The sequence below is a fragment of the Aedes aegypti genome, chromosome 2 (genome assembly GCF_002204515.2).
Source record: "Aedes aegypti strain LVP_AGWG chromosome 2, AaegL5.0 Primary Assembly, whole genome shotgun sequence".
Lineage (NCBI taxonomy): Eukaryota > Metazoa > Arthropoda > Insecta > Diptera > Culicidae > Aedes > Aedes aegypti.
Genome location: NC_035108.1, coordinates 364,267,470 through 364,288,799, shown reverse-complemented (window position 1 = coordinate 364,288,799; position 21,330 = coordinate 364,267,470). Strand labels below are relative to the sequence as shown.

Below are 21,330 nucleotides of genomic sequence, written 5' to 3'. Positions count from 1 at the left end.
ACACAAATAATCTCATTTTTTTATTTTGAGAATTATGCCTAATGTCCATTATGCCAAACATCCATTATGCCAAACGTCCATTATGCCTATCGTATTTATGACTATCGTAATTATGCCTAACGTTCTTATGCCTAACGTATTTATGCCTAACATCGTGCACCCGTTCAAAATGAGTCAAACGATGTACCTTTATGCTGTTTTGCTAAAGAAAAATAAACAACATTCTTGAAGAAATGAGTCAAAAAAATTTCTACAGAGAGTTTCAATTGAAATAACATTTCTCCTCAATCGCTTTAAGAATGAACAAAAATTGATTTTCTTGTCCTTTACAGGTAATTGCGTTTGCGTTTCAAATTATCACGGACCTACCTTGCCCCATCTTACCCTACATTTGGCGTATAGCCTAATAGCGCATGTAAGTATATCGCTTTAACTTTTGTTCTCTTATGTGCTATTGTATACGAGTTTGTGTCTCATGAATGAAATGGCAATACAGTAGTGACATTTGCAACTTTTTCGATTTCCCATACAAAATTATCTGATTTGGTAAACTAAATCTCAGTTATTTATGGAACGATTTGAAGGAAGTTTTCACAAAACATACAGTTGTGTTCAGAATAATAGTAGTGTAAGTCGATTTTCAAACAACTTGGTTTCCATATAAGCAATCGGCATGAAATTTAGGAAGAGAAACACAAAATTTGGAATTTTTCACACTACCGGTTATAAAGTTAAGCACCAGGTAAAATAGCGCAAAATAATAGTAGCTTTTTTGTAAATTTTTATTGAGCAACAATTTTGTGAAAAATTGACTAGTTCATACATTCATAGCTTGGGTGGAAATAGCTTAAATGATGAGTTCAGTAGGATTCCGTTTGAGGCATCTCCTGATTATGGCAAAAAATTGTAATTTTTTGTAAATATAATTGTATCTTCAGGTTCAGTCATCTGAAAAGCAAACTAGCTTCATGCTTACCGCATTCCAGAGTTTAATTTTCGTCGATATTCCCCGAAATCGAACTGACTGATAGTGGCCCGTACGCGCTTCTTCAATTCTAGATGGCCGTGTATTCGCAGCGTTTTATGATGTCATTATTCTCTATGAGTATGTTCTGGGATTTTTCAGCGGATTCTTAAGCATACTGAGCGAAATCTGAGTATTTCTTTGAGATATTAGGGTTTTTTTTTCTGAGAATGTATAATTAGTTATTGGGATGATATGCCAAATCTGGCGAGTATTATTTACAACCATATTGTAAGAAGTCAATAGCTGTAAATATTTTTGAACTCCACGTGATTCTATGTTATTTATGGCAAGATTCATATCTCCGAAGATCAAACAAGGGATATCCAGGTCTGCAGACGAAATCACACGTTCAAGAATAGACAGAAGTCTAACGGTTTTAAATCCAGGAGGACGGTAGATTCCATGAACCTTGGTGCCAGTCTCCGAAATAGCAATTTCAATATGACGAAATCCGTTATCCTCCATGTTGGATATCACTTCGAAACTGATTCCATCGCTGATGAAGATAGCAAGCCCTCCAGATAAGCCTCGAGATGAAAAAGTACTCTTGAATCTAAGAATGTTATAGTGCTTGCTTCTATCACTTCTTATCCAGGTCTCTCCAATTATAAGGATATCTATTACAACGGGAAGATTTTGCAGAAAGATGCAAAGAGAATCCAGCTTTTCCATTCGGTTTATTCCTCGAATGTTAATTTGCAACGTTTTGAGGCCATTGAGAGTGCCAGATGTAAGAATTGCATCCAAAGAATTTGTTCTTGCTTTAGCTTTGATCACCGTTTACTTAATGGTTTTCAGTTTATTGGTGCTTTTCGGTGATGGTTTAAAACTTCCGTTGATGAGTTTTTACGTTTCAACCTACTTTTATTTTTTCGGTCATCTTCAGAAAAATTCCGCCGACCGTTCGTCCGTTGAGGCGGCACACTTAATTAAGTGTAAACGTAAACATTCATCAACGGAAGTTTTGAACCATCACCGAAAAGCACCAATAAACTGAAAACCAAAGAATTTGTGCGATGATTTTTTGCTTGGTTGTGTGAGTTCATTGTAGAAAACTTTTTATATGAAACTGTTGATGTTATCAGCAGCTCTAATTTTGTGCACTCAAAATAAGTATCCTCAGGTCATTACGTGATCGAACTTTAACAGGGTAGAAGTCCTCATCAAACTTCACAAATATTACGCCATTACGTCCAGGCCAGACGTAACGGAATTCATGCAGAGATTGGAGCGTTTTGAGCTCATGAAAGATTTCCATCGCGAGTGGGGAAAAATCGTCTCTGATTTGAATCATATTGGTCCAACCATTGGGCCACCGAATTCCGGATATCATAGATGCAATCAGGGGACCAATTTTTTTCTTCCTTTCCATTCGACGTTCCTTAGCATGAACGTTTTTGAGTACGATTCTTATTGGGCTGATCTCAGTTTTAGATGACGGTAATCAAGTACACGATACAACAGCCCTGGCCTCATCGATACCAAGAGTATTACATGTCATGTTAACAAGAGTTCTGGTATTCTCGTTTGGCACACGAGGTAACCCTAACAGAATGGCGTTTGACGCTAAGACTTCCCTTAAACAATCATTATCATATTTTAGCTTGCTTATTTCTGCCACAAGCTTCAAAATCTGATCGCCGAAATCGTCCGACTTATGGGACAAAAATTGTTGGCTATGTTCAATATTCGCGAGTAGACGATAAGCTTTTTTCGGTTAGCGCTTTCGAAAGCAAGTCTGGCAACTCTTTCAGTTTGATATGAGTCATAGTTTTTGTATCGGCCAAAACATGGCGCTATACTAAATGTACACGTGCGTGCGGTTATATCGAATGGCTTAAACGTACCCTATCAGCAATATAGCTTAATACTACTCATACTGAACCGGAACGCTATGTCTGAAGAACTATGAACATTTCATTCAAGTCGGTCCATATTTAACCCTCTCTTTCCCATGGTAGCACAGGTGATCCACCGATTTCGGCAAACGCTAGCTAAACTTAATTGGTTCGGTTAGCTCAATGATGATTGGTATAAATTTATACGCTCATTTGTCTCATCAAACATCGAAATAAGTGACCTAAGGGTCAATCTATTGAGAAACAATCAACTAACTATTAAAGAACAAACAACATGTTTTATAGTGATTTCGAATATAATAGATTATTTGCAACAACTTTCGTTCAAGCACTTTTTTCCAGATACGCCATTTTGACTGTTAAATTGTCGAACAAAGCTGTGGGAAAGAAAGGGGTAAATCAGATCTAACCCTCTAAATTTGACCATTAAGTATGGAAAATCAAAAAAGTTGCAAATGTTTTGTCCTATACTATATACTGTGAAATAATAATAACATTTCTAATAAGTATATTACAAACATTCCACACAATAATGATCACATGCTTCATGCATTTTAAAGTTTTATCAGTAACTTCATACGGTATCTTCAAAATACTTTGAAATGCACGATAGATATCTTTGAAAATTGACAATTTACTTTGTGATAAGAAATATAATCGAATTTCCACAAAAAAGTAATTAGGGAAGATGTACCAGTTATGGCCATAGTGGTTCCCTATTTAGCCATATGCAAAATTTTGATAACCTTCACATTTTTAATCTTTTTGAATGTTTTAACATCAAGATATATCTTAAATCTTACTACTACAACACACAAAACATTTCAAAATTTAAAGATATTCAAGTAATCACGTATGGCCAAATAGGGAACCACTATGTCCATAACTGGTACACTTACCCTATTATATATTTTTCTAAAATTCATAATGCTCACAGATATTCTCAGAACCTAAGTAACCTCAAATATTGACATTTTCATTCTTATTTTTAGGTTTATTTTTGTTCATTATGAAATGGTTTGAAATTATGTCGCAAAATTTTGATTTCTGTCCCACAGTGCCAGGGGAGGAAGGACGCCAACAGGAACACCGAGGGAAACCATTAATAATCGAGTTTGTAGTTCAAGTAGGTCCAACGGGACAGGGCGATGCGGAGATGGTGGCTGAGAATGGCGATGGCGTAAAATGAGAAAATGTTAAGTAAATGAGTTATGAGTCTCAAAGGGCTGGTATTAATCAGCGGAAGATGTGCTTTCAGCCTTGAACCGCCAGGAAGCCCTGTCGGCGGCGATGAAAACCAAGTAAGGTCACCATAGTCAGCCGAACGCCTACCACGCTGGAAATGGTTGCGGCGGATGGGATCTCCGAAACAGTTTTGTTTGGCGCTACGTTGCGTTGGTTGATGTAAGGAAGCGTAAAAATGCTGCTGTGCTAATTAATAAGGATTACACTAATTAGAGCGAACAGTGCTGACAACGGGATGAGAAGCAGGAGTAAATTAGGTTGACTTGTCACGCGAAAAATAGGTTACAAGGGAATTCCCCAAATTGGAAAGATTCTTCGAAATATCTGTTCAGTTTGGTTTATTACTCAAATTCTTTCCACTAGCTTAATTGGGATCCCATTGTCTGGACGAATAACAAGATCAGTTTTGAAACGCAGTTTGTCCATTGAATCACCTGGCAGAACTTTGAAACTTGCAATAAGTTTGATAATTGTGACCTTGAGTTCCATCATGGCATATCGTTGACCAATGCAGTTTCTGGAACCAGCACTGAACGGGATGAAATCATAAGGGCCTCGTTTACTTTCGTTCGTTTTTGAAAATCGTTCCGGTATAAATTCATCTGATTTTTCCCAAATTTTTGGATTTCTATGAATGTTGTAGATTTTTATGGAAATCTGCGTTCCTGCTGGGATGGTAACTCCGTCTAGAATAATGTGATAATAACGTTAAATTGCGTAAAGACTATGCCAAAGTGTTAATACTCACTCATCTCCATATCTTCGACCAGAGTCCGTCCAATGATCGGAACTGGTGGAATCAGTCGCAGTGATTCTTTAACCACCATGTCAAGGTAGTCCAATTCCTGAATCTGTAAGTTTGTTAGTTCAGCATTGACTTTGTCCTTGCCCAAGACACGATCGATTTCCTCAAACAGTTTTTGTTGAACATCCTGATACTTGGCCAAGTGCCACAGAGTAAACGAAATCCCAGAAGTGGTTGTGTCATGACCCTCGAACATGAAGGTGTCCACTTCCTCGCGAATGTCCTCTCGACTCAAAGGTTTTCCATTGACAGTAACATTCAGCAGCAGATCCAGGAAGGTCATTTTTCGTTTAGTGTACATGTTTTCTTCTTGAAGATCAAATGTAACGTTCTTGTTGGACTTTTCCTTCTCTAACATTGCTCTTCGCGCATCAATTACTGAGTTCGTGAAGTTGTGCAGTTTTAGAATGACCTTCTTCTGTTCCTTGGCAAACGGATACAGGAAAAATAATGATGGGAACGTCCGCAGAATGCTGAATACTCTCCGTAAGATAAACGTACTCATCTGTTTAACTGCCACCGCATATTCATTGTTTGGATCATCTTGAGCGTTAATTTGAACTCCCATTGAAGTTTCTTAAAAGGGTAAAAGCAATAGTTATAAACGATAACTTTACCTATACAAACTTTCAGTTTACCACATATACTATCCAATGCATACAGAGTAACATAGTCGTAGATGTCGAACTCATCCTTTCCTGCCTTAGCCTTCAGCTTGGATACCAAGATATTAGCTTCCTTGTTGAAAACTTCCAAAAATCCTTCCAACATACTGAAGTGGAACGTCGGAGTGATAATCTTTCTACGTTGGAACCACTTCTCACCGGTAGAGATAAGCAGCCCCGTTCCCAACCAGGGCTCCAAAAAATCGTAGGCAAACGACTTCTTGATAGACTTTGCCAGCAAAACTTTCTCCACGTTCTTCGAACTGGACAAGTCCATCACCAGTTCGTTGAAGGCCGCAATGATTGCAATATCTTCCCCATGCTTCTTGTGCAAATCCGTGATGATGTCCCAAATGTCTGCAAGTGAATCATAGCTTTATCGTTGGTGTTGCACAAACATTCAAATCAAAAACCCTACTTACCCGGAATGGTCTTCCCTATAAACATAGGGAACGTACCCCACAGATAGTGCGAATCAGGTCCATCGAAGTGCGATCGAATATTCAAAAGTTTCTGTCTTTGACGATGGTAGTTGAACAGAGCGTAGCCAACGGTGGCGAATATCAGCGTTAGAATAAGCAACATTTTTTGTGCGGTCAGTCCAGTTGCGATTACGGTCGTTTATAAACTACACCGTGGCTAATCGAGAAGCACTCTGCAGAGAGTACACGCTACCCGGTCACCTAATACTGGCAGCGTAATCAGCCACATTGATAACGGGTATTATATGGCACTGGGGTATAGGTGTCAAGATAAAAACACTGAAGTTCAAACTCAAAGCAAGAGAAGATTTTTTTTTGTTTTGTTCGGAGAAACTTTACCTGGATGGGTCAATCGTCTATAAAATAAGAAGTAATTGAGAACTAAAATGTTTTGGGTTGATAAAGCATGCATATATCAGATCACGTTTTTAGGTTTTGCCAAACATGAGATCCTTTAAATTCTTAACTAAAACCGAATGGTGAAAGATTGACAAGTTTTATATTACTAGACATGTGGATCTCCAGTTTATGTTGCGATAGGTTCTAATACGCATATTGCTGATGAATCACCAAAGAGATAAGAAAGTAATCTGGATTCACTTTTTTTCAAGCTTTTTTGTTAGCATCATCGTGACTATGCGTTTCTCAATCTCTATGTAGGCTTGTATGTCTCTCAAACCAAAACAAATCTTTTTTTTCACTTGTTTCTCTTTATGATGACGAGTCAATATGGTTAATGTGTGATTCATTGATTGTGCTCCTGCGAAGCTGCTTAATATATTTTCTATGCTTTTTCTAAAATATTTCGCATTATAAATAAAACTTTTTAGCATATCGTGTAAACTATTTTAAATATTTCGGATTTTAGATAGTGTCTTTTAAGTATGGTGATTAAGGAAAGCTTTCTGCCCAGTACTTTGCTGGGAAAATGAGTTTTTGTTCCCAGCTGCATTCTTGAAGATTTCAACCTTTTCGGTCGAATAATCAGTGCATTTACTAAAGATTTAAATTCAATAGTTGATTGGGGAGACTTATTGAATAATTCCTTACTTCTGTCATCTGCAAACGCATACGTCGTTTATCCGTTAATTAATGAGTTTGAGGAACGATTATATGGATGAATTGACGTAAACACCAGGTTATATACCAACCTGGTTCATACGCTATACTATCCGTTTATTCGCAAACTGGGTGTTTCTTCGGTTAAGCTGGTGTATGTGCTCATGTCAAGCGCTGTTCGCATGTCCAACCAGTGTATTATTGGGTAGAAAAATGCATGTCAATGAAAAAATGCATTTTGGTCACATTGGCGCTTACGTCGACTATGCGAATATGGTATTTCTTAAATAAATTTCTAGAACTAACAGTCAGTACAGAATTGAAAATTCCAGGCATTTGGCTCACGTTTTCATTTTGTGCGGCCTGAGAAGAGTTGGGAGATTTTTCTCATATCTGGCCCGTTGATAGTTTTAGCAAGTTGAAGTTTTTTTTTCTTTTTTTTTCATTTTACTTTCAAGCTAAACTTCAACCACAATTTCAGATATCGCGAATGTTAAGTAGCTGGATATTCTTCACTTTTTTTCCATTACAGCGGTTCTTTTAAAAAGTTTAGCTTGAAGTTGAAGTTAGTAATGGAAAAGCTATTTTTTACAACTTAATAAAAAAAACGGAATTTCTATCAAATTTTAACAATAGTTGTTGTTAAAATGGGTTAATCGAAATCTCACTTGGATATTATGAAATGCATTAATTAACACAAAACATACAGCAAAATCCTGGACAGGGTTAAGTGAAATACTGGGAAAATTTGTCACAACATCATTGGTGGTGACCAATCGATTAAGTTTTCAGCTCAAACGGGTGTTCGGTTCTCCAGATCCGTGCTCTTGAAAATTTGAGGTTTTGCTTCGATTCATCTTCACCTTAATGGAAATCTTGGACAGGATCCTGGAGGATGTTGGATAGATTCCTTTCAGAATCTTCAGCAGTATCCTCGATAGAATAAACACTAAACTACCTATTAAAGCATACTATATGGAGTTTCGAAACAACTAACTATTTCATCGCAACAATCCTGTTTTAATATATACTTTGCTATGCATAAAATATTAACACACGTTATTCGAAAATGTTGTTGAAATATATGAAGTTGGTGCATCACATATTGAAAAATAAAGACATAACAGTCTTTATATGGTCGGGATTCTGGTAAACCGCACCAAGTGGCATTTTTTCCCAAATTGAGTTTTTTCTTCTTCTTCATGGCATTAACGTCCCCACTGAGACAGACCCGGCTTTTCAGCTTAGTGTTCTTATGAGCACTTCCACAGTTATTAACCGAGAGCTTTCTTTGCCAGAGTTGCCAGAGTTATTGATATAAAGCAAGATTGTTTCAATTTCCTTCTAAATCCTTACAATTCATTCATTCCAAGCAATTCATATTCTTTCAACACAAATATTAACAGCCACACGTTTTTTATGCTCAATTTTTTTTTTTGCTGATTTATAAAAGCAAAGTAAGTAATCTGTGCGGAAGTGTTAAATGATAATGGCGAGCAGATGTGTAATAGGAAATTGTGAAAACTTGTATGAAAAGTTTTCAACTTTAATAGGCAGAGAATCTGGTACATAATCATGACTAGGGCAGTCCTTCGATCTTAGGTGGGATTCTGATAAAATTCGAAACAGGATTCATAGAAAATACTAGACAAAAATTTCTCAGTTTCCTGGAAAGGATTACAAAAAATCTAAGACAAGGTTCTAAAATTATACTATGCACAATTTTCAAAATATTGTTGAGTATTTTCACAAATTTTAGGACACGACTCATTCAAAATCCTGAGCAGGACTTTCAGGACCATGTATGACTCTGAGTAGTTTTCTTAAAAAAAAAAAAACTTGAACTCCAGTCTTATGAAATTCAGGGTAAGATTTCCGAAAAATCAAGGTTAGATGACATAATCCTGGGCGCAGTTCTCAATAAATCCTCAATGCGCCCTTTTTTATTTTTTTTTAAAAATTGGATTGATTTGTGGATTACAAAAAAATGTGTCCCGCCACCAAATTTTGTTGCTGAGATTTGGCCCGTGATTCCAGAAGATTGGGCAGCCGTGGTCCACCGAGTGAATCCTGGGTACGATACCTCTCGGTCATCTTATCACACTGAGGGAAGTGAGTTCAATTTACTACACTACACTACTGCTACTCGAAATGGGTTTCTTGGTATTTTCGTTGCTAGAAGCCAATTACGTTTTGAGCGGAATATGGTTGTAAAATTGATGTGATCGTTTTCACTTACGTCGTCCGATTATTGATACATAGCCAAGAACTACGTTGGCCAATATTAATTTAAATACTCGTTAATTCATTTAAATAAATTCTGGCATACAAGAGTTCTGGATTCGGTCCACCAATAATTTATCCATCTTTACCACGTGCAATGAGTTAATTTATTTAAGAACCATGCGGATTGGATTACCGAACAAATGTGTCAATATACGACATTAATTATTTTTTAATGTAACAATTTCAATAACTAACATGAAAAGATTTCGGTATTTAGTCTAAAGTGGAAGAATTTAACTTTATATGCGTTGATCGTGTGAAGTTCTAAAAAGTACACACAACGGCCATTCGCTCAAAGCTACTTTTTAATATAATTCTGCGTTAAATACCTTACAAGCGTTCTATAACATCGTTACATGTACAATGTTGTTTGTGTTGAAATGTTGCATTTTTAAGATATGCAGGATTTCAATATAAATTAGCAAATATTCTATAATATCGTACTTATACAAGAAATGCAAGAGTCTTATAGATTATTCGTATTCTTTCGAACATTATAGAATGTACTTCTGATTTTCTCTGAATTGAATCGACCTAAGTCTCAAATTAGTGCATCAGTACAACCTTCATCTTATATTGTTTGAAGAGCAGCTTCGGAAGTTTGGCGGAACATTTGAAAAACTGTTAAATATTAATAAAATAGTCATGCAAGTCATCGCGTAATAAGGAGTGTATCGAAAAGTAGTCGCAAACATTCAAAACGGTATATTTCAGAGCATAGTTCATCTTTTTAAAAGCTTTTTTCACGCAAATCTCCATCATGTCATCAAATATTGAAGCAACTAAAAAAATATTGATTAACCCCTCTACCGGCAGCTTAATTTTTTACCGCAAAATTCAAATTCAAATCGTTATAACTTTTTTGTTTTTCAATATTTTTGCACCATTTTTTCACAGGTTCTCAAACAACTCTTCTAGTTTAGGAATCCGTGTCGATATTCATTATTGGTGATCTGGTTTTAAATTTATTCCGATGTTCCTTGGGGGACCGACATTTTCCGTGTAAAATGTCTTTGGCGGCCATTCTGTTTTTGATCAATTTATCAAAAAAATAAAATATGGGCTATATAATGCCAGGTAATAAGGAGCTTCTCTGAAAAAATCATACAAATCGGTTCAGTATTTTTGGAGATATCTGAAAATTACGATATGATGTTTTTTGAAGTTTTTAAGATCTTTATTTGGCCAGCAAGGTTCCAGAAACTTAAATGGTCATTACTTAAAGACGAAATTGCTTAATTTTTTCACAACATACTCTCATTAATGTATTGTTTCGAAGAGTAAATATCCGAATACGAATAAAATTCTGTAGCCTGAGAAATTAATGGGGAGTTCTAGTTACGGGTCGGTCCCCAAGAAATTTTGGAATATCTTCAAAACTAGATGACCAATGATCAATATCGACACAGATCCTAAAACTAGAAGAGTTTTTTGAGAGCTTGTGAAAAAATGGTGCAAAAATATTGAAAAACAAAAAAGTTATAACGATTTGAATTTGAATTTTGCGGGAAAAAATGAAGCTGCCGGTAGAGGGGTTAATATGCAGTCATAATATAAATACAACAAGGTTTACAAAGCATAGAAAATAAAATCTTGCACAAAATTATATTTTTGAAGTGTCTTCTGAAGATTCGATGATTTGTATTGAACAAAATTTATATGAAACAAAATGGGATGAGAAGCTTATTCTATCGGAAAATATGTTTACTTCACACAGCACGTAAAACGGATATCAAAAAAAATAAATTATTGCTCCAAAAAAGCTCAAATATTGGAATGAGGTCGGTTTTAGAAAGTCACTTTTGTATAATCAACTTTTGAAGCTCTGTCATATACAGTGGTGATTATCTACAGTACCATTTGTTGCTTACGTTACTTCATAAATATGCAAAGAAACTTTTACAATCAAAAAATATTTTTTTATTCGTTATAATCGTGTAGAAAGAAAAAATAAAAAAAAAACGAGGTCCTTCAAAATCGACTTTTTCTGATGTTTGTATTTGCTCTCAAATGCTTGTTAATTTATTTTTCCAAATATTTTTTAAACTATGTCATAAGAGTTGTGGCACACAAAAATTTAACACATTTATCAACACATCAATTTTTTCAGAGGTGTGCAAGATTTTCATCGACATCTTTAAGTAATTTGCAAAATTATCATAGGGGAAGGTGGTCCAATTCGGACCCTGTTCTAATTCGAACCATCAAGCATTTCTCAATACTGGTGCTACTTTTAAAAATTATGTGTACCGTTTTTCTAGCCACCGTCTGGCTTGGATCTAACACAATAAATTTAAGGCTTTGCAGATATTTCGTTTGCTTTTTATATTACTATGTTGTTTTGAAGTGCCCTAGTGTGCTATCGGTTAGCATTATTTCCAAGCTTCTGTAATTGTCAATAATTCTCCAATCTTTCTGTGTTATTTTATAATCGAATCCCCCAAGGATAAGCTTCCATCTGACCACATGGTTTTGAAATGTCTATGAACTGTTTGTGCTCAACTAGTTTGAACATCTCAAAATGTGTATTGGTCCAATCTGGACCTTTTGATATGGTCAATACGGACCTCTTGATTTCCAACAAGCATTTAGTCTATTTCAAAAACTCAAACCCGTGAAAGTCTTCTCAACTTGCCAGAAAATCACAGAAGTTGTAATATTGATGGATGGTGCCTTTGTTTCTGTTGGGGTCAAGAAAAAATCTTCGAAAAAATCTATGAAATACGATAGACCACCAAAAAAAGGAATCAATAAATCAACTACTTGAAAAACATCTCCATTAATATCACTGCCTATTTTGGATACAGCTATCCAATTTTGTTTGACAATACGAGGCAAAAAAAAAACGTTTACGAGTGCTGAGTACAATACAATCCACTCTATTTTACCCGATATAATGTTTGTTTAACATGATAATAATCACTTTAATATAGCATACCTTGACCCTTAAATGTATGTCGATACTTCTCCAACTTTAAGTCCCAAGACTCGATGCTGTCACTTTCAGTTTCCCGAACAAGTTCACCTTTTCAACCCGATATTTTCATACCATGATTCCCTCCCTCTCTATCTTTATTAACGAGATTTGAAGTCCTGAGCTAGTTCATCTTGGGACCAACAGCTTTTCTTCCCTTCCGAAGGACGAAGGAAATCGTCACAATAATTTTTTACATCATAAGTGAATATCTTGGGGATGGGATTTGATCCCAGGTCCTCGGCGTGAGAGGCGTGTGCTCTAACCACTACACCAGGTCTGTCCCCGATATGATTCTATATATGTTGAAATTTTACTATATTTTAAGCAAAAATGGCTTTTTACAATGTATTTTGTCAACTTGTCCATAATTACAAAATTTATTTTCTTTATCTCGATATAGCCAAACACGATGGTCAGTAAAAAATCGAGTTGGGGAAAGTTCACTGTACTCTGTTTTGAACCAGTTTAGGATTTCACCAATGTTTTAATTTTATGAAATCCACATTTTACTTAAGCTGGTTCTGACTCGAAAAAAATTAGATTTTTTCACGCATTGCGTTAATGTTTTATGCTTGCGCTTATAGAAGAAGTTCAAATAGCTTTGATAGGGGGAGTGGTGGTAAAATGAACAGGGGTGGTAAAATGAACACCGTGCCTTTTATCGAGAAAAAACAAATTTCGATGATTTTTTATCACGCACGGACGATTTAGAGCATAAATCTGAGTGTTTGAGTTGATACGTAGGTCAATTGGAGTGAAAATATCAACGAATCTAAGATTTTAGAAAACCACGTTTGAAAATTAGAACTGACGTAACTTTTAGCTTGGAAGACTATAGGTTTTTCAGTGAGGTGAATATCGTTATGATATGATGTCAAATCTGATACCTTTAGAATTCTTTTTGAATGGGTTACAATCATTAATGGATGTATTTTCAGTGGGGAAATGAAAATTTTCAGACATATTTGTTTTTCTCACGTTTTTTGCATGGTGTTCATTTTACCACCAACCGCTGTTCATTTAATCCACATAGTGCAGGTAAAATGAACATCTGCATCGTTTTCTGGTTGCGATAAAAATATGTGAAAATTCAGTTATTTTAGTCTGAATCTATGTGGCTGCTATAGATTACATCCCTATTTTGATGTTGTGCGATAGAAAATTCAAATTCCTCGATTTTCTAACAGAAACAAGATGATTTCCTTAAGGTGTTCATTTTACCACCCCTTCCCCTACCAAACAAATCGGAGTTTTATTTTATAACTACCATAGGGAAAAACGATAAAATATAGGGTGGTCCGAATTAGAACATGCGGGGTCCGAATTGGAACAGGGTTGGTCTAATTCGGACCTTTTAGAGGATTTTGTTCAAACATGTCTAGCCATGTCCTGGTAGGAGATATCACAAAACTCTCTGAGAGAAAAGTACGCGCGCTAAATGAGGTTTTCAAGAAAACATAAAACTTTTCATGCCGTACATCGTGCTGAAAAGATTTGGCCAAAAAACTGTTACTAGGTCCGAATTGGACCATGTTCCCCTACAAAATGCCACTTTATTGAAACAATATAACCACACCAAAATTTTTAAATACATTGTAAAGCATTTCTGATCAAAAAATTGTTTCTAGGTGCAATCCAATATTTTAGAGACTGTTTAGAATGTTTGCGACTACTTTTCGATACACTCCTTAGTTTGGGTGCACTAAGTTCTAAAAACTAAGTTCTTGAAACACGAAGATTCTGTGATATCTCATACCAAACATATATATACCTCACTATTTACGTTCAAATATGCCATAGACTTTTGAAATCGGTCGAAAACTGAAAGAAATATTAACAAAAATGATTTCCATGCATCGTAGGTGAACCAAAGGTTTTGCGCAATAACTTGAATGGCTATTTTATCAATATTGAATACTAGTGGTCCCGGCAAACTTCGTCTTGCCATCAAGTAGACTGTTGAAAACCGCTATGAATCGTCCCATACAAAATGACAGTTCCGTTCAGTCCCGTTTTTCCTACTTTCCCGGTGAACATCCTGGAACTTTTATACACACAAACACGTCGGAACCCTTGACGAAGAAAATGGAAAAAGAATCATCCAAATCCGTTGCCCCGTTCGTGAGCCATTTCGTGACATACAAGCACCATTCCATTTTTATTTATATATATATAGATAGATGTATAAGACACCCCAGATAACCAGAATGTACGTTACACCAAATCACATTTCGCGTGATGAAAGTCGACTTGCAATGCGAGTATATAGATTTTATGGCGAAATCTTCTGTAATCTTATGAGACTTAATTTATGATAGCAAAGTTTATTTGACTGCTGCTATGAATTGATTCAACTTACTTTGTACTATACGAAACGATACAAAATCCACTAATGAATGCAGAAAATATTATTTTATGCGAGGAAACTCGTCACGCAAAGGGTTCCGTCACCGTTTTAAACGGGATTGATGTAATTTGTACAAGTAAACGAGTTTTAACTCTAATTTTTATGCAACTTTTGGTTATCTGGGGCAGATATAAGACGCAAAAGTTTTCTAAAGAATTGAATGAAAGTGGTTCTGATGGCCACCCGGATTGGAATCATACCCATTTTATGCAAATCCCCCATTTTAATAAGAGCTCACCCCTGACGAAAATATTTAACTCATTTTTAACAAACATTCAGTTATCAACTCAAACTCAATAATAACATAATGTAATTAAAGTTTGATATGTTATTAATTTAACCAAGGTAAAAACAAATTAAGTTATCAAATGATGATAACTAGGTTTGGTTTAATTCGTGTTTAATTTACTATTTGATTTGGGGGTACAAATGTTTTTACAAATTATATAGCCGGCCAAGGGCCTTTCAATCTTAGTCTACTTTAATATGGAGATGGTTTACTTTGAAAACTAGAAGAACTCTACAATTTGGCTTTTTGGAGCTCCGGTTATTTCGATAACTAGGTAACAATTTTTTTTATTATCTGTTATTAGTTTCTGCTAGGGAGCTTAGTCTCTATATGATCTTTTGACTCACATAATGACTACAAAACAACAATCTAGTATATTTAATTGTTCAATTGAACAATGATAAGGATAGGGTAAATATTTCGAAGAGTCTAACTGCATTTTAAATACTACTTTTTAATACCTTTAGACTCAGAGGAGCTAGCTTGAGCCACGAGCTTGAAAACTGTATAGGAAAATAGGCCCAAGGTATGCATAAATGGCATGATTTCATGTTCTTAAAGATAATGAACAATGATTTTAACATATCAACAGTGAAGTAACTTCTCTTCTATGCTACAAAGACAATGCGCCATACCAACAAAAGTTAATTCAATAACCGAAGGCACTTGCCGTTGGCGCGGGACCACATATGAAATTATAATTTATGATAATGAACAAGATGACATACGCGCCAGCGAGTCCTCACTTTTTTTTTCTCCATAAACGGATTCCTTTTCTGCAAAGTGTGTTGCCATGTAAGCTGGATCCTCACACATCACACATGATGAACGCTTTGTCGGGTGATAAAAATGAAGTCCTAGGTGACATTTGGTTTATTTATGATTCCATCATACCGTGTGACAAGTGGCCCCCCGGTTATAAAAGCGGAATATTGGCGCTTTTGAAAGGGAAAATACCCGAAGGGGACGGCTTCAATATGTTACATTTTGATACAGTGACGGGTCTGATTTAATGCTCTATTTAATTCACATCAAACACGTTCCGTTACTTTGTGTCGATGCTTTACGGCTTATGGAATAAGTGATAGCTTCACTCCCTCACTACTGACTCTGCCGGACATTGAATAAATCATTAAACATTCAATCGTGCATCGGCAGATGGGATGTAAAGTGGAACGGAAATAAATTGACACCCGTCAGGCCACATTTGAGCTGTGATTTTTCACCCCGGATCCCATAAGGATCCATTGACCAGTAACAACTCCGCACTAACCATTATGAAAACGATCCCCCTCTTCTCGAAGGCTATATCATTGCCCATCTAACCCCCGATAGTCGTAATGTCAAGAATGTTACCGAAGAAAAATGTGGCTCATTACTCACCCTTTACCCATGCTGCTGCAAAAACACCGAAATCATTGTTGTACATATCCGCCCGTCGTTTGTTGTGACAGTGGCCAGTTATGGGCAATGAGTTCCAGTTTCAGATTTCTGGATAAAATAAAACGGACAACTTTTACCCTCCTCCTTACTGGTTCCACTATCCACTGGGGATCAACTGAACAGGAACCATGTTCCTTCCATTACACAGTGCAACAGTTTTGAGGTCTGGCTTCACTTAGCCTTACTTATGTTCAATTTAGCTTGTTAGTATAAATTTGTATTCAAGTATGAACTGCATATTCTATGTTTTATATTGCAATGCATATCATCAGAAAATCCAAGTTTAGAATTATAATTCCTTAGGTTGGAAGGCAATTAGAACTAGGCAATTCAAATGTTCAATCTAAATTTCTGGCTTAACTATCAAAATCCAAAAAAGAGGTTTGCTAGTATGGGTGCGTACTTTAAAAATCTTAATCAGAATTTTGTTTCCATTTCGTGTAGCACTGTGTTATACGAACTCAGTGTATAGTGCCTACGGGTTTATAGTTCAACCCTCTCCCAAATGTGGATGCCTTCGCCATCATCCTCGTCATTGTCGTATCTCTAAATTAAAACCACATTATATTGCTGCTTTGGGTTACTACATGTGATAATAGCACTGGGCAGTTTTTGCCAACAACCCCATCAAGTGAGCGGGCTAAATAGTGTAACTGGCCCTCTTGATGTCAATGGGATGGGTTACTGGAAAATTACGGTTCTAGTTAACAGCTCCAACCGGAATCATTACACGGCCGTTTGAGGGCGTACAATGTTTCGCCGAAAAGCGTGAGGGTTAATTAGAATATGTTTGAATTAACAAAGTAGTTGGGGAGAAGTTTTAGAAAACAACTTCAAACTTGTTTGTTGAAGCATTTTAAGAAAAAGATTGTTTCTAGTATGAGGAATACATTGCCTTTGGCAACATTTATTCATAAACCTCCCATCGGTAATACCACAGACAAACTGACGTAACATCTAGAACAAATTGCGATCAAATTCAAAAGCGCAAGGACATGTACGCCCAATTCTGAACAAAAACAATCCGAACAAAAACGATGCGAGCACAGCACGTTGCAGATTGCCTACCTACCATATGTTTAAATCGACCGTTTAAAACGTGGTTTATGAACAATGATATGAGTGTAGCGTCTGTTGAAGAAATCGAAGGATACTTTCGTGACAGAGATGTGTAGATACTTCTAGTAATATGTATTTCATCGTATGAACCATGAGATTTTAAGCAAATTAGAATGTTTTATTGTATTTCAGTCGGAACACAAATGCACAATGAATGGACCCTTTTCAAAATGTATGGTTCCTATTACCGTGCATAAGTGTAAAAGGCATGAAACTTTTGGGTAATATTGGATTTTTTTGTTATTTCGTGATTAAACTACTTCATTATTAGTTTTTGAGTTGATATGAAACGGTTCGGACAATACAGTCAAACCTCCTATAACGATTGTCTCACCCCCAACGTTCCTTCAAGATACGAAATTAATCCATGACGAAAGCTATACGCAAGGTGAATGGTAGCATAGAACGGCACGAGGCGACCTTTACTAGACATTAGTGAACATAATTTTTGAGTAACTTTTTGTTATGCATTTTAGATTTTTTCCTTGAACAATTGCAATGTATAATTGCACGCGTTGTAGTGATATTCTAGTTTGCTTTAAGTTATTTTGAAGAATCATATAGTGCAGATTTTTCTTAAATGCAAGGTGTGTGGTAGCTTAACGGTATTCCTTTCTCTTGAAAACCAAACCTATTTGAAGATAATTTGAACCATAGAGCGCGAGTTTTGCGTATGGGAGATACAATACACTAGAATTGAATTAGGTGACCATGGACCAATACGCACTGATGGGGTAATATGGCCCGACTCATAAAATCACACTTAATAAGATTCAATTTGCATTATTTGCCGAAATCAAAAACGTCAATATATGTTTACCTAAGCATACCTAAGCATGTTTACCTTTCGAGCCTTAGAGATAAACTCATACCGCTAATTTTCCGGGAAAATTAAATTATTTATCACTTTTTTTTACCTAAGTAGTAAGCATTGCGCTGATTTTATCGACGAATAAGCGTTTTCATGCTACTGATCAAACTTATGGAGGAGCTTGGTTGCTGACCAGGGATTGAATCCTGAGAAAATTGAGAGAATCTCTCACGTATCGCTCTCTGTAATTATCATAACATGCTGCACATTATGAGAGACTGTTTACCGTATACTGCTACAAGTTTGATCAGATTGGGGGGATAGTAGTGCATGATAAAACCCCTCTAAACTTGCTCCAAGCCTGGGGGACACTGTTGTTATTGGAAGTTCGTGGATTGTTTATCGTGCCAGTAAAGAAAAACTCCTATCCCCAACGGTAAAGCGGGAAAAATGGATTTTATCATCGCTCTCTCGTTGGGGCTCTCGCTCGCTGCTTCCATTTATCAGACTTGTTACACCTTGCGATACAATGACGATCGTGGACCGCAACAGATGGGATGTTTTTCTTTGCTTGCTTTGATCGTGCTTCATTCTCAAATGAGAGCGAATTCTGCAACGCCTGGTTGCTGACTCTTAGTTTTCCATACGAAATGGCGTTTTACCCAAGCATTGAGTCATTTTCAACCAGGTCCATTTTTCAACCTACTTTTCGACACGATTTGAAACATTCAAGCAAAAATTTTGGAAATGTTTCCATAGTGGTAGCTATCAAATATTGTTTAGTTACTGTTACCACTTTTAGTGGTCTTTAAATGTTGATCATATTACGAGAAAAAGACTGAATCCTTAAAGTGGCAAGCTGTTTCGCAGCACAAGCACAATGATATCTATTTCGGGGATTGCATGTTACATGGCTTGCGGAGCCCATTATAGAACAACATTGTTAAAATTGACAATTATTCATAATATTTAAATATTATTTTAAAATTCAGATTTTTTCGGGATTAATTTTGATACAATCATTAAGTCATAAGAAACCAGTTCTTAAATTTGGGTTTGTAGAAATTTAGAGAAAAAAAAAACAACTTTCGACCTTTATGCAACGTTTTGGTTGAGGATCTTGTCAGAAAAAACTTCTGGTTATCTCAAAATAACTCCAGGTAATCCTCCAATAGTATCCTTTAAAATTTAATCTGAGAAATCATTCAATAATTTCGGTTATTTTTTTTTTGTTTAGTTCAACTGGTGATCCCTCCAAAAATTTCCTAGGTATCTATTTCAGGAACTCACCCCTTAATCAAAACAAAATTGTTTAATTACTTTACCTCCTTTATTTCTGTTTGGACCACCACTGCGACCTGGTTCAAAACCAGAAATAGCCGGAAGAATCAACTAAGTTAAAAGGTCCCGTTATTCAGAACATTAACAGAGAATTACCTCAAACGGAGCGCTCAATGTATATCATAATTGCACAGACAAACAGACGTAACAGCTAGAACAACTTATAATTATCAATTTGAAACATAGTCACATGAACATTTACGCCCAATGCTAAAAATACTTCATTTGGCCAATCGTAAACTAGGTGGCGGTAGTGAGCAAACGTCAAACACGAGCAAAAGCGATGCGACCGCCCTAGTGGTCCGTCGGCCAACTATCAAATATTAGAATTGGGTGCTATTCTGCTGTGCAATGAAAATAATTAGAATGTTACGTCTGTTTGTCTGTAATAATTGATTCATTTTCTGTGATGAACAAAACATAAGTACTGTTTGTCTCAAATTCTGAACATGAACCATATTTTGAACATTCAAATTTCATGTTTTTTTCGAGAAAACTACTTGAATATGATAATGAATCTTCGAGCTGTTTAGTAGAATACCTTTAAGTAGATGAAAAAACCGAATTTAGTACTATACTATTTAATTCCACTAGAGTTTGTATCCTTTGACAGATACGCGTTTTTCGACCTCAACTGTAAGGCCGTCTTCAGTGTCGTGTACTAGACTCGACTTCTAGTACACGACTCGAGTCTAGTACACGACACTGAAGACGGCCTTACAGTTGAGGTCGAAATACGCGTATCTGTCAAAGGATACAAACTCTAGTGGAATTAAATGATATAGTACTAAATTCGGTTTTTTCATCGACTTTCTTGAATATCTTCATATTACGATCAATTCTTTCATAATTTAGGTACTTTACATTCAAAAGTTGTGAAAATATAAATATTTACTTTTGAAATAGTCACTGTTGGGGACGGGCCTGTTGTAGTGGTTAGGAAGGGAAGTAAGGTCCCGAGATGAACTAGCCCAGGGCTGAAAATCTCGTTTAAAAGATAAAAAAAATCGTCACTGTTCGGAATATGAGTCATGTTCGGAATTTGATACAGAACGGTACTTATATTCGGTCTTGCATTAGAAACCTAGCCTGCTATTTAATTATCTCTAGGAGACTACGAAAAACCATTGCTTCCAAAAGAAGCATTTCAAACATGAAGGTTCGTTCAGTAATAAGGTTTTACGCATGTTCCTTGACTACCGAAAATGACCAATCTATGGAGAGTTATCACATTTTTTTTAACTTGCTTAAAGTTTAGCTGTGGCTGGGCTCCAAGTCGTTAAAATATCTACAAATAATATTTAGCTGTTGATGTTGACTTCAAATAGTTTTACCGATAAACTGGACTAAATACTGCAAAAACCCTTAAATTACCGGAACAATTAAATAAGGATTGAGAAGGATGATGCTAGGATTCGGTTCAGAAGATTTTACCTTGTAACGCACTTTGTAAGGGTGACACACTTGCGAAGTTGGACTTCTTTATCTTATGACTGTTACTGCTAAAATTGAACA

The 21,330-nt window shown here is 36.0% G+C and overlaps 1 protein-coding gene across 1 annotated transcript; it reads right to left on the bottom strand.

Moving 5' to 3' along the window:
- Window positions 1-4,452: 4,452 nt before the first annotated feature.
- Window positions 4,453-6,280, bottom strand: LOC5578646 (cytochrome P450 4d1). The gene is made up of 4 exons (XM_001663937.2): window positions 6,024-6,280; window positions 5,575-5,958; window positions 4,880-5,512; window positions 4,453-4,817 (listed from the first exon to the last, which is right to left on the bottom strand). The coding sequence occupies exons 1-4, from the start codon at window positions 6,184-6,186 to the stop codon at window positions 4,477-4,479; spliced, it is 1,521 nt and encodes a 506-aa protein (XP_001663987.1). The 5' UTR covers window positions 6,187-6,280; the 3' UTR covers window positions 4,453-4,476.
- Window positions 6,281-21,330: the final 15,050 nt, after the last annotated feature.